General features: G+C 33.6%; 1 protein-coding gene across 1 annotated transcript in view; it reads left to right on the top strand.

Annotated features, from left to right (window-relative positions):
* The window catches only part of AP3B1 (adaptor related protein complex 3 beta 1 subunit), a 245200-nt gene that overhangs the window by 116854 nt on the left and 113071 nt on the right, over window positions 1-15275 (top strand). The window contains exons 15-16 of the mRNA XM_008049368.2: window positions 9504-9690; window positions 10627-10757. Coding sequence (XP_008047559.1) covers window positions 9504-9690; window positions 10627-10757 — 318 coding nt within the window. The remainder of the gene's footprint in view (window positions 1-9503; window positions 9691-10626; window positions 10758-15275) is intronic.

Below are 15275 nucleotides of genomic sequence, written 5' to 3'. Positions count from 1 at the left end.
TCTTAGAAATTATAGGAGATTAATGGAAAAACAATAATTCAATGATATTCTTATTTACTACCTCAAAATGTTGACCTGATATAAAAAAGAATCTAAAAATTAGTTTTCAGTCTGCTTTCAGTCTGTACTTGACCGTATATAGAAAACAACTAGAATCTCTGGAAAAATATAAAAAAACAACTATCTGGAGACTCAGAAGAGTAGGAGAAAAAACAAACAAGTGGATTCTGGAGGGGAATTCAAACTTGGAGGAAGGGAGTGGCACAGAATTATTTTTCCTGTGTTTGTGGCTCTTTTCCTGAGAACAGGCTGAGGTTGGCATATGGACAGCTGCTAAAATTGTAAAAGGAAATCCAGAGTCCTTCTTGCTTTAGGAACTAGAGGGCAGAGTTCAGGAAAACTATAGACATTGGAAAGCTAAGGAGGAATTCTATAAAAGAGAGAGCCAGAGTAGGGGAATCCTCAAAATCCATGAATAACACTGCCCAAGTTTCTGGTGCTTCTGAACCGCACTTGTGCAGGGTGAATTTAGAGCAGCACAACTGAGAATGAAAGAGCTAAACTGAAATTTGAGGTATACCCAAGAGACAGAGTTTATACTTAGAATCCTACCTAGCTAATTGCCTGCTAAAACAAAAATCTAATACTCATTCAAAGAGATTAGCAATGTCCAAGGTCTATATAATATATTCATAATGTCTAAGATACAGTCCAAATTTATTAAACATAAGAACCAGGATGGGGAATTGTTTAATGATTATAGATTTCAGTTTGGGAAGATGGTAATGGTCGTACAATATTGTGAAAATACTTAATGCCACTGAACTGTACTCTTAGAAATGGTTAAAATGGTAACATTTGTTTATTTAACCATGATTAAAAAGAAGATGGTGATGAAAATGTAATCATTTTTAAAGGAAAAAGTCAATACAGATGATCTAGATATTGGAATTTTCAAGCAAACATTTTGAAACACCAATATGGCCAGTGATCTAAAGGACAATATGCTCACAATGAATGAAAAGATAAGAAATGTCAGCAGGGAAACAGAAGCTATTAAAAAAATCAGATGGAAGTTCTAAAACTGAAAAATACATTATCCAAAAAAATCAACATTTTATATAAGTTGTGTATTATATTCTCTCTCTCTCTCTCTCTCTCTCTCTCTCATCTAGATTTCACTTTGTCACTCAGGCTGGAGTACAGTGGCGTGATCATGATGATCATGGCGCATGACAGCCTTGACCGCGATTCTTCCACCTCAATATCCCAAGTAGCTAGGACTATAGGCACACCCTACCATGCCTGACTACTTTTTTATTTTTTATTTTTTTTAAGAGTCAAGTTTTTGCTGTGTTGCCCAGACTGGTCTTGAACTCCTGGGCTTAAGCAATCTGCTCGCCTTGGCCTCCCAAAATTGCACTGTGCCCAGCTTATATATTCTTTAACATATAAATATTTTTCTTTTTTGGTATAAAATTATGATGTCACTTCAAATTCTTTTTTTAGACTCTGTTACAGTAGGTGAGCTGCATCTGTTAGCTGAAATTTTCTAACTCTGGATTGTGTCAGATGGAAGTTTGTATTTAGTTTTACTATAATACAACATATTTGTTCCTAGAAATTCTTGCACTATACAAAATTACCCAAAAGCTATAGGGATTATTAGAAAAATTGAGCTAGGGTTGCAACACTCAAAAATGACGTTGATTATATATTTTTAAAAAAGGAACCTAATAAAAACAAGAGCACAGTTTTACTTATGTTAAATGGTAAAAACAACAACAGCATAGGTTCTTTAATGAATACAGCTCTTTATCTTGAAAAAGTCTTGTTGTTTACTTGTGGAGGAAAGGTTGTACTTCAGAGTTAAGTGGTTGAAGGAGGGCTAGTCTGAAATTGGGTGGAATGTTGTATCTCCTAATGTGGATGAATATGGTCTATAACACATATCGACGTTAATATCTGTGGAGGATGTTGAAGTGTGCTTGTTCGTGTATTCCTACATAGTCCAGTTCAGCTAGGTGCATTTTTATGCCTTCACCTAGTGTTTCTTGCAGAAAAAATCACACACAAAATTCACGTTATGCCCAAATTGTTCTCTAATATGCCAGTGAGTTGGAACAAATGCACATTTTCAAAACAAGCATTAGAGCAGAACTGACTGTTCCTAACCTCACAAAGTTATCAGGATTACAGGAGACAGTCCATGTAAAATGCTTGGATTTCCCTAGCATATAATAGTGCTTGGCTCATTTTGGTTTTCCTGCTTCTTTTGTGATCCTAGTTTGCAACTGCTCTGTTTTTCTTAGGGAATATGATTATTTGCAGTAAAGAAACTAGTCCACTTACTGAGAATCTGTACTCTTCTTAGGAAAAATACTCACTTGGGTTTATCAAGAAAACTTGAGTGCTGGAGTTCCTCTTTTGTTAATTTATAAGGAAAAAGTGATTCGATATAAATATCAAGAGGAGAAAACACTGTTAGAATACTCTCACAGGGGAGTGATTTCACTTTTATGTGGGAAAAAAAGTTGAAAGACTTTGTAACCAGTTGAAGTTGCTGAAATCTAATGCTCTTAAGACATTGTATAAAGATTTAGCATGACTTCATTGAAATAGTCTACTGAAGTTTGAGGTAGAAAGCTAGGATTTGATTAAGCTGATTAATAACAATTAAAAATTTAATGAATAAAGGATGTCTTTGATATTCATCCTTTAAATGCAATGCTAAGTACCATAAGTTAATGTTTTTCCTAGCCCATGTTTTTATTTTTAATTATGAAATACTGCAAATCCATGGAAAAGAATGTGATAACATACATATATTTATAACTATCACTAGGATTAAGTTAATATTATTTGCCATGTGTATTTATTTAAGAAATGTAAAATGTAGTACTAAGACCTTGCACCATCTTTTCTTCTCTGTTGGTTACCACCGCCACATTATTGATTTGTTTTATTGTATGAAAATATATCCTTAAACAACGTATATTCTTGCTTTGTGGGTTTTCAAATTTTTATGTAAGTAGATATTCCACTTATACTTTTGCAACTTTTTTCATGTTACTATTATGTTTTTCAAATATGGATAAGTGTAGATATAGTTTAATTGCTATCTAATATTCTATAAGATGGTTAAGTGTCTTCATTTCTGTTATTAAAAAGGAAAGTGCTTCATTGAGTTCTTTTTGATTCTTAGTGAGAAATTATATAAATCACATTGATGTTTTTAGGAAATCCTCCTAAAGTTAAATGTAAAATTTTCTTTCCCTGTGATTCAGGTCTTTGAAAAAATGTCCCCACTCCCCCCCAGCTCTTTTAGCATAATTTGGCAAAGGGAGGCTTCAGTACTCTTCAGTGACATCTCTATCCTTTCTTGGATATGTTTTCTTGGTGTTGAAAAATTCACATCAGCATAACATTTAAAGGAAGACCTTAGAGACAAAATTTCAAGTTGACAAAAAGATGGATACTGTTAAATTCAGAAATTCTATCCAAATCGCATAAAGAATCCTGTTTAGTCACGTAATTAAGAAACTGGTAGGATGGAATACTTGTATTGCTTAGATTTGTCTCTGGTGTAGGTTAAGAATTCTGTATAGCTTTACTTCATTTACCAAACATATGTCAATCATCCTATTTAAAAAATAACAACTTATGTGGAGCCAATATGTTAATAAATCTTTACCATGCTAAATGCAAAATTCTGTGTCTGTTTTGTGTTTCTTAAACTAATAGTATCTCTAATTTGATATTAGGACTATATTTTAAGAGATCTTTTTTCTTCTTTTCTACTGGCTTATATACTGTTAGAAGGCTATTGTTTGAATAAATATTTACCAGTTGATTGACAGCATATTTAGGTAAATATGGTACTCTTATTTTGAGAAGTCTTTTAAATAATGAAGTTTTTAACTTTTACATAACATTCTCCAAAATTCATTTCTCCTGTGTCACAGTGACTTAGAATCAATCTGAAGAGAATGCAATTGATGTAACTAGTATCTGAATAGCATTAACTGCCACCAGTAATGGTTGCTTAAATATGACCAACCATTGGTACCAGTAATGGTTCCTTAAATATAAGCAAGAAAATTAGCCTGAAATCAAAATTTAATAAATAGCTATATATATGATATTGAATATTTCTGTTAATGATAGTATATTCTATTTGCTTGTCTTATGTAGTTTATGAATAAAACAGATTTTAAAGTGCTGTTTAATTAATATCTCATCTGGTTTTGGATTGAGCCTCTGGTGATATTAAAATGTCATGATTGTTTGTTTAAATGCTGTCTATTTTCTTCATAACATTTGCCCTGGACAGATCTCACTTATGCCTGTTATCTCATTGTCTTATCCAGTTTAGAATTTATCCCAATTTTAAAATTTATAATGAAGCAATATTGTTCATAGTTGCACTAAAATAAGACAGAGTAAACTTGTAGACCTCCAATTTGAACTTATAGCTTCTGCCATGGTTTTGTCTAGTGGCATGTAAGTCACAAATACGATGAACAGATTTCATTTTAATATGTGAAACATATTAAATCTGAAAGACTGTGTCTTTTTCCTTTTGGATTTAACATAACTAACTTCTCCCTTTTAGAACACCTTGTAGGGTTTATACTGATAAAAGAAGTGTTCTCAGACAAAGCAGGTAGGAAACGCTAAGTTAAGTCTCACTTTGCTGGTGGTAGGGAGATGAGTATTTATTTATTTATTTATTTATTTATTTATTTATTTATTTATTTATTTATTTTGAGTTAGAGTCTCACTCTGTCACTCAGACTGGAGTGCAGTGGCTGCTCCTGGCCACCGCAGCCTCGACCTGCTGGGCTCCGGCGATCCTTCCGCCTCAGCCTTCCCAACTGGAACTACAGATGCGCGCTACCACGCCCGGCCAATTTTTTGATTTATTGTAGAGATGAGGTCGCACCAAGTTGCCCAGGTGGGTCTCAAACCCGCGGGCTCAGGCAATCCACTCACCTCAGCCTCCCAAGGTGCGGGATTGCAGGCTGAGCCACTGAGCCCGACTGAGATGAGTATTTAATAATGTTTCATTTGCTGGTGGATGGAGTTCGAGGAAAGTGGGAAGTTAGAGGTGGTTACAGGTGAAATACATACAGAAGGTAAAGACTGAACAGAACTGCTACAGGTCATTAGAGAGAGTGAGCAAAGCACTCTTGGTATAGTAGTTTTGTCATTTATTGAATAGTGTAAATCTAAAGCCTATTTATTATTTGGCAGTTTTTAAATTTTGTTATAAACTCATCATCAATCAATTTTTAAAAATAGAAGTATGCATTTAATAAAGAACAAAGTGCTAAATTTCAATTCAGTATTTAACATACACAAAATGTCTATTGACAATTACCATCCACCATGAGAGTTGTAGTGATATCACTGACCATATAACAACCAGAAGATATAACATCTACTTAAAATGTTAGGAATTATTTTAAGAATATGTTTCAGGCCGGGCTCGGTGGCTCAACCTGTCTTCCCAGCACTTTGGGAGGCTGAGGAGAATGGATTGCCTGAGCCTGCAGGTTCAAGACCAGTCCAGGCAACTTGGTGAGACCTTGTCTCTACAATAAATCAAAAATTAGCTGGGCATGGTAGCGTGAGCCGGTAGTTCCAGCTACTTGAAAGGCTGAGGCAGAAGGATCGCCGGAGCCCAGCAGGTCGACTCTGGGGTGGCCATGAGTGTGCCACTGCACTCCACCCTGGGCGACAGAGTGAGACTCCAACTCAATAAATATATATATTTTTTTCAAGATGACAATTAATACATATAGGTGCAAAATATGTTTACATAACTCTGTGAAACATGACCTCATTGAGATCAAATGACGTTTTGAAAATTGTTTTTACCTTTTATTTTATGTTTTTATTTGGACATAAAAATGAAACAATAGCTATTAATGTGTTGGCTCCTGTAGTAGAAAAATGCCCAAAGACTGCTGGTTTTCACATAGAAAATCAGTTAATTCCAGAAATAGACTGTTTTCGCTCCAAGTATTGATATGTATGTTCTGTCAGTGCCATCAATGGGAATGAAGTAAAGCTTTTGTAAGTTTATTTTGTCAGAAATGTTGTAAATGCTATTGCAAATAAAAAAGTCCAACTTTGAAGATAAAACTGTTTTTTGTTTTTTTTTTTTTTGCTAAAAGGATGTTATGGTAAAAATCAATGTTCTTATTAACATATGGAACAAATGTTTTGGGAATTTTGTGGTGCATGCAAACAATCTCTGCTTATTCTGCCAGTTGAAATGAAACTGCAGTGGTTAAACTTACTGATACTGATAATATTCAGTTTAACTGAACTACAAAAGTCCTGTGATGAAACTGATATTGAAAAAACATCCTTTAGTGTAACAATGCACACTTTTTGCTGCATGTTGTCTAACAGGATTTTAGAAATATGATTTTGTGAAGAACTGCTTTGCAAATTATCTTAAGTTTCCTACGTAGGCTTAAACATTTTTTAAAAATTGATAACCAGTTCTTATATATATTGGTTAAGTTTTCACTCAAGGTCATTGGAAATACTTAATGTCATTAATGGAATTCTAAAAATCTTCAGTTTTTGAAAATTTGAGAAAATAGCAGTTACTGGAAACAAGTCTTGTAAACAGGAAGACCCTGAAATCTGTCCCTGTAAAAGCAAGGGAAGAACTGAAATAATTAAATGGCAAGAGTTCAAGATTTAATTGGGAAGTTGTCATTTGTAATATGTTATCTATGAAGACTCTTTTGATGGTGCCCTATTTTTAATTAGATAAGTTCATGTTTTATATGTGATTGAAATGACATTGAGAAGGCTCTTGGTATTCCAATATCTAAATTTGATGAAATATTTTTAAACGGATGAATCATTATTTGAAAGTTTTGTCTCAGTAACTACAAAAAAAAAGTTCATTGACTAAAGGGGGAAAGTTAAATACTTGAATTTGAAGTATTTATAAACTTCAGCATAAAAGAGATCATTGGTAATATCCTTCATTTAACAGAATTTTCCCTGAGCTTACCAAGTTGTTCAGAAATACAGAGGTTTTTTTTTTTCATTAAAAAGATTATAGTATACAGAGAAGTAAGTTACAAATGTCAGCAGTTTCATAATTACTAATCATAAGTCATAAGTTTTATTTTGAAATTGACTATAAGCAATTTTATTTTTTAAAAAGCTTAAAAATAATGAGACTATATAAGAATACATTCTCCAGAGAAATACCAGTGCCTTAGTACTAGGGATAGATAGAGTGAAGAAACTGATTCAGTTATATGAATGTGTGGTGAATAATTATTCTGCTCATGTTTTTAGTGCATTATTGTATACAAATATGCTTTTATCTTTTAGAAATGATTTTATTTTTGAAGATATACTTTAGAACTATTTTATAAGCTTGCCAATTTAATTTTTACAATCAGTAAATATTTTAAAAAATCATATAATTTTAATTATTTTAAATGCCCTATCTCATTTTCAAAATTGTCTATGAATATTGTGAAAATATTTAATTTTCTAAAAATTAATTTTGGAAATAGAACTATGAGCAAGATATATCATTCTGCTAACTTAAAAAATCATTGTAATTAAGACTCTTTCTTGCCGAGCTCGGTGGCTCAGCCTGTAATCCCACGCCTTTGGGAGGCTGAGGTGAGTGGATTGCCTGAGCCCGCGGGTTTGAGACCTGCCTGGGCAGCAAGACCTCATCTCTACAATAAATCAAAAAATCAGCTGGGCTTGGTAGTGCATGCCTGTAATTCCGGCTACTCGGAAGGCTGAGGCGGAAGGATTGCTGGAGCCCAGCAGGTCGAGGCTGCGGTGGCTGGGATCGGCCACTGCACTCCAGTCTGGGTGACAGAGTGAGACTCCAACTCAAAAAAAAAAAAAAAAAAAAGACTCTTTCTTTGATTTATTTTACTTGTAGATTTTAAATCTCAACACTCAAATGAACTTTAGAATTAACCCACTTGTAAATTTTGTCTCTGCATTTGCAAATACTGATGGTTAACTGGGTTTACCAGGTTTTCTCAGCAAGTTAATCACACAATTCAGTATACTACATTTTCTTTTAAGGTGGATTTGAGTTGTATTCCTCACTTGGGGAATATTTTGTTAATTGTCTTTAAAAAATAAATCATAGAATTTTTCTTATTTGTAGCTGAACCAACGTGGTCTAGTAACTAGTGATTTGCAATTGTTGATACCCAAATTCATAATAGATCTGTTAACATTTTCACTTATATTTTTTATAATTCTGATTTAATAAAACTATGTTAATGCTTTTAAAAAACACTGCTAATTAAATAAATAAATAAATAAAAAGCACTGCTACTGAAATAAGGTTGCTTTTTATCTAAATCAATTATCTTAACCAATTATTATTGTAAAAGAGTTTACCACACCATTCCTGTACTTTGACTTATTGTTCTAGAATTGTCATTAACTCTGCCTAACTTTTTTTATTTTTTAGTCTATTTCTAATGTGTCTAAAATTTCTAGTGTCATGTAAATGATTTATTGTTCCTCAGTTTGTTTTTTTTTCATGTATTATAAATTCTGTTTGGCTTATAGCTAAAATTGTACATATGTAGCCTTCTAAGTTAAAACTATGCTTTTTCAGTAAGATGACTGTAGTTTAAAATACAAACCTATTTTGTTAATATTTCAATTTTGGTATAATTATTATTAAAATTATCTCAATATATGCTAATGTAGTACATTCAAAAATTGACTTAGGAAGTCTTATTACAGTGTAAAAGCTACTATAATAAGTTGTTCTCTTACATAAATAAATAAATGACCAATATTACTAGAGGCTATAAGCAGCATGGGGGAAAAATGGAAGAAGTCTTTTATCCTAGTTTTTAGAGGGCATCAGCAGCTTGCTTTTATGAAAAAGTAACAGCTAAATGCACTGCAAATAATTTGCAGTAATCCAGTTCAGTGATTCATGTGTCTGCTTTAATGGGTCATAATTCAGGGTAAAGTAACTGAGTGCAGTCAGAGTGCAGACACTGCTTATGCCAGGGACAGTATCTCTTCATAAAACACACCTCAGGAGAAGCAGTTTGCCAGCCCCCTAATACTCTCTGATGTTTTGATGTCCTGCATATTTTTCCGATTAAGTTTTGAGTGCCATGTTTTTAGTTGTATTTCCACATTCATTATTCTCACGTAGACCCTTCAGCAGGTTTGCCATATATGATTATTTTTTTAATGATGCCTTTCTTTCCACTTCAGCAGTTTAATAATCTAGCACATGGCTGCTTCTCAGTACTCAGCATTCACCTCCCCAATACAGAAGAGGACATGTGCTTTGGCTTCAAAATTCCATTTGCAGCATTAGAAATGCATATTCCCTACGGAACAACATTTGTTTGACATAACCATTCATTTTTATTACCTCTTTAAATATGTTTATCCAGAGTTATCAATAATCATAAATAACTGTATTCTCATCTTGTTCTGTTTTTTTCCAACAGACAAAATTGCTTACCCAGTACATATTAAATCTCGGCAAGTATGATCAAAACTACGACATCAGAGACCGTACAAGATTTATTAGGCAGCTTATTGTTCCGAATGAAAAGAGTGGAGCTTTAAGTAAATATGCCAAAAAAATATTCCTAGCACAAAAACCTGCACCACTGCTTGAATCTCCTTTTAAAGGTATTATTATCGGAGTATAACTACAGAATATATGTTATCTAAAAAATTATGGCAGCATGTCCCCATTTCTAGTGTGCTTAAAATTGATCTCTTAGAAAATATGAGTGATTAGCATATATAAACATTTAAGAACAGTGTGCTATGTACTCATTCATCTGCTCTCCAGAGCAAGTTTTATATTTTTATAGACCTTATTTACCTAAATAATTTCAAGCCTTCTGATTTTATTCTTACTAAACAGTTAAACTGGATGCAGTAAATGAGAGCTGTGTTATTCTTGTAGACATTGACATCATTTCTACTTTAGTTTTATAAGGAATATAATTCATTTTAATAGTTATTAAATATTCTGTGTACACTAATATAAATGTTTTTCAGAGGAATTATTTGTAAAAAATCTCTATATTTAAGTTGGTTTTTCAAAGAGTGAAGTTATTTCTCCCAGCTTTGTAAAAGGACTCACTAAATATTTTTTTTATCAGTTTACAAGTAGCCATTCCAGTTGAAATAAAATGATTATATACCTTGGTCTTCATATTGTTTCTTTTTTAATTGTTGCAAAGCGATAAAAAGCAATTCAGTTTTGTAGAAAAACTATTAAAATTCTGGATGTGTTTGTGCCAAGACATGTATATGGATTGTTTAACTGTGCTGTCATTCTTAATATTCACAGTAAAGTAATTTTTAGAGAAGCTACATTTCAGAGCAACACCTCTAAACACACTGACTGATTAGCTTTTTTATTGACCATTATGGGGGAGATTATTGTAATCTATGGGCTGAAATCAGTTTTTTGACCTATGAAGAGCTTCCTAGTTTATATTTATTCCTTGACATTTGAGGTAATATGCCAATTACCTTGAGCTCTGATTATGATTGTTCTCTGTTATATACAGCTCATATTGTTTATTTTATATTTTTCTCTATTTTTAATAGATAGAGATAATTTCCAGCTTGGCACCTTATCTCATACTCTCAATACTAAAGCTACTGGGTACCTGGAATTATCTAATTGGCCAGAGGTGGCGCCTGACCCATCAGTTCGAAATGTAGAAATAATAGAATTGGTAAGTTGACCTTCCTAAATTAATTTTGTTCAAGCAGTAGGAGATTCTAGGATAACTATTGTTTTATTTGAAAGCTTTTTGAAGATTTGAAAACTGAAAATTGGTCTAGTATTCCTAAATGTAAGAAATATTTATGGGAACTAAATATTATAGTATTCCTGTGCCATTGTGCATGTTCTGTTCTTTTGATTCAAGGAAATAGAGAATTGTATTCTCTGCTTCAGTACCACCCACATTTGTGCTGTTGCATTTGTAGCTGGGTAGATTCAATTTCTAAGGTATTTAGTTTCATTGGATTAGGCTTTTTCTACTTTGTTTAGAGATTTGCAAGCTTCCTGTCAATATTTTTCTAAATAATTTTTGCTGATCTCTTTGGAAAAAACATACAAAGTGTTCCTCAGATTTTCTGGTGAAGCCATTTTAAGTGAAACGTCAGCATAAATAGGGAGCATTATGTACCAAAAATGTCTGACAGGGTACAACTAAAATGAGTAAAACGTTGCTTTTATGTTTAAAAAAACTTGATATACAAATACTCTTTCTAGATCTTTAAAAAAATGCTGGCTATTAAGATAAAAGAATTAATACTCTTTTCCAGTGTTATCTGTTCCTTTCTTATATAGATTTAAAAAATAAGGATTGGGGCCTTCTGATTATATTTAGAGATTATGTGAAATATACCTAATACTTTTTAAAGTAGAATTAATTTTAAAAGAACAGTTAAGAATTATATTCTGGGAACTTTTCTGGTAGAAAAGATATATTGAACTAGCATTCAAATAACCAGAGTTTCTTTTCTTTTTTTTTTTTTTTAACCACTAATTTCCGAGGGAAAGTAAGTTAACCTCCTTGCTCTTAGCTTTTCTGTATACAGTCAAAGAAAACCTTTATTATTTTAAAAGAGTTTGTCTTTTTTTTTTGGAGTCAGGATCTCACTCCGTTGCCCAAGCTGGAGTACAGTGGCATGATCACGACTCATTGCAAATGACCTCATAGGCTCAGGCAATCCTTCTGCCTCTGCCTCCCGGGTAGCTGGAACTAAGGTGCACACCACCACGCCCAGCTATTTTAAAAAAAATTTTTGTAGAGACAAGATCTTACTAAATTGCCTAGGTTGGTCTCAAACTCCTGGGCTTAAGCATCCTCCTGCCTTGACCTCCCAAAGTGTTAGAATTACAGGCATGAATCACCTTGCCCAGCCACTTATTTTCTAAAATGATAGTAGCCACATAATTTAATTCATCTGAAAAATATGTTTCTCTTAATGAGTTCAATGTATTCTGGCTTTGGAGAATGGCCAGAAACAGTAACTAATAATAACTCCATTTTTTTTTGAGTTGGAGTCTCACTCTGTCACCCAGACTGGAGTGCACTGGCTGCTCTCGGCCACCACAGGCTCGACCTGCTGGGCTCCAGCGATCCTTCCACCTCAGCCTTCCAAGTGACTGGAACTACAGGCACGTGCTACCATGCCCAGCTAATTTTTGATTTATTGTAGATATGAGGTCTCGCCAAGTTGCCCAGGCGAGTCTCGAATCCGCGGGCTCCCAAAGCTCTGGGATTACAGGCTGAGCCACTGGGCCCGGCAATAATAACTCCATTTAGGAAACCCTGGTAGTGTACTGTGAGAATGTTTTGTAAATACTGTCTTGCTTAAACCTTATAATGATCATAAATTTTGGTTATTGTTATTCCTGTTTTGCAGATGAGGAAGCCAAGACTGGGAGATCCTAAGTAAATAGCCTAGGTTCACATAGCTAGTTAAGTGATAAAACCAAATTTCAACCTGGGTCTGTCTGAGTCTGTTGTTCACGCTCCTGATATGTTTTATTATGTTATATGAGGAGAGGAAGCCTGAGCTTGTTTGCAAATCTGTATTATCTAGTGCTTAGCACCATCATTTTCATGTTTTGACAAGTGATCTATACTTAGAGATGGCCAAAAAATATGTAAAATTGAACATATGTAAATTTGTGGAAACCAATTACGTGTCTATTCCTCCTTGCAGCAACAGGTTTATTAATTTTTCACTCAAATCAACATATGCATACTCTTCAAAACAATTGCTCTATTGTGCAATGACTGCTGTCAGATACTAGAATGCAAAGAGTATTCTTTGTTATGATCCTTACAACAGATATACTTTCTCTCCTATTGTCTTTTTATACCTGTTTGTTATTTTTATGGTTCTGTTCTTTTTCATTATTGGGTATATAATGTTTTGGCCCAAGTGAACCATTCTTTTATCCTCCCCTGCTTCTTCCCTGTCCACACCTCCCTGCTACCCCACTCCCCTACAAAGAAAGGTTTGTCTTCTCAAAAATAGATAGCAATGCTATGCAGTTTAATTTTGTATTAGCAGTATTTTTATTTTGGCTGACAGATTGGTTGGTTGGCTGGCTTCTTCCATTTTCATGTGCTCTTTTAAGCATTAACTAACTTACACGGATAGTACTTAAATAACCTATTTTCTTATGTTCATTTCACCTGTCCAGTTCAACAGAGACAAATTGATTTGTTTCATTTTGCTGATGGCATTCCTGAAATTGATAATTGGTAACTTACTATGGAGAATCATTATAACTGATGGGACCTGGTTGAAGAGAACTGTCACTGTCCCTTGATGCCACGAAGAAAACAGCTTCAATCCATTGGTGTCTGAGACAAATTGGCTTAAAATTGTACTATAAGGGATACAATTAAGTATAAAAATAATATAGATAGTTTTATTTTCAGATGCAGCTGTAACAGTGCAGAAAATCATGGTCATATTATCCTTCTGCCTCTCACTTTACCTCCCCTCCCCTCCAAAGTCATGGCATTGTATTTCTTTCACATAATACACTATGTTATTCTTGTACTGTAAAGTGATCTTACAGGGTCAAATCCTGTTACTGTTAAATATAACTTAGTAAGAAAAATGGTCTAGCCTTAGATAATCTGATATTTTAATCAAAACAACAGGGAACCTAGTCAGATTGACACTAGAAGTCACTTTGAATTACACGCCACTATTTCCGGGATTTCAGTTATAATGTATATTTATATAATGATATCAGTGAGTTTTGAAGATCTTTAAGAGTGTATTTGCTTAGTTCTAGAAACTCCTTTCTTCTCCCATTACAGAAAGACTGTCTTTTGCATATCAAAAATATTTTGCTTTATAAATATGTCTGTCAATATTTTATCCCTCATAGGAACTTAGTGTCTCTACTCTTCTCTTTTCCCCGTTATTCTTTTTGCTTAGAATGATACTATCATAATCATAAAGGGCCATAATAAAAATTGAAAATATTTTTATTGTTAGTTTTTGGCCCCTTAAAACTTGAGTCTCCATAAATACAGATCCATGGCCATGTCAAGAAGCATGGAAGCCCAGTTTTCCCAAGTTGTTTAATCTTACTAAATTGATCAGTAAACTTTTTGTCAGGCTTCAGAGAAATGTGTTTGTTTGGATTTAAGAAAAATATGAACTTTGTAGTTTGCTAAATAAAGGAGACTTTTTAAAATAGAATAGTGTATTTATCTACATTTGGAGACAGAAGCACTTTAAATACATGTGAAAGAAAGTAGTACTGCTGATCTCATGTAGATATCTTATCATGTAATTTTTACTCATTTTCCTATTATTGTCCAGTTAGCAATTTTCCAGATTACTGAAGCTTATCTCTTTAAGCAGCATACCTTGAGCCCTCCAGATCAGTGGTTTTTTTTAATGTAGCTGCACATTATAATCATGTGGAGACCTTTAAACAAAACAAATTTATGTCAGACCTGCAGCAGAACAATAAAATCAGAATCTCAGGAGGGGAACCCAGGTATTAGTTTTTTAGTATCAATATTTTTATTGTTTATATTACCATTAAAAAATATTCTTAGGTGATTTTAATAAGCATCTGTTGTTTAGAGTCATTAAAAAAAAAAAATTGGAGTCTCACTTTATCACCCAGGCTGGAGTGCAGTGGTACTCTCGTCTGCCTGAACCTTGCAAGTAACTGGAATTACAGGGTGTGCCACCATGGTCAGCTAATTTTTCTTTTTAATTTATTGTAGAGATGAAGTCTTGCCAAGTTGACCAGGCTGGTCTCAAACCCATGGGCTCAAGCAGTCCTCTTGCCTCTGCCTCCCAAAGTGCTGAGATTATAGGCATGAGCCACTGTGCCCGGCCTGAGAACCATTCTTGCATAAGAACTTCTATCATGTTGTAAATTCCCTTACAACAATATATGTGCTCTAGTACATAGACTGGCACGTAGTAGAAACTTACTTAAATATATAATAAATAAATGAGTCTTAACCATTTTGACCTTTTAAAAGTATATACATTTCCCTACTCCTTAAAAGAGAGATGTGAAACATTTAATTTTTTCTTGATGAATTGAGGTCACAATTGTAAAACCAGTTTAATACACTGCATTAAGGCCTTTTAGGGGCTCATGTTAGTGAATACTATTACTAATACTGTACTGAGTAAACACTGAAGTGTTTACTTAAATCCAAACAACATGTTTTCTGAAT

This window comes from Carlito syrichta, unplaced genomic scaffold (assembly GCF_000164805.1).
Source record: "Carlito syrichta isolate Samal-C Ts95f unplaced genomic scaffold, Tarsius_syrichta-2.0.1 Scaffold133743, whole genome shotgun sequence".
Classification (NCBI taxonomy): Eukaryota; Metazoa; Chordata; class Mammalia; order Primates; family Tarsiidae; genus Carlito; species Carlito syrichta.
Note: the sequence above shows the minus strand (reverse complement) of the source record. Positions and strands in the feature narration are given on the sequence as shown.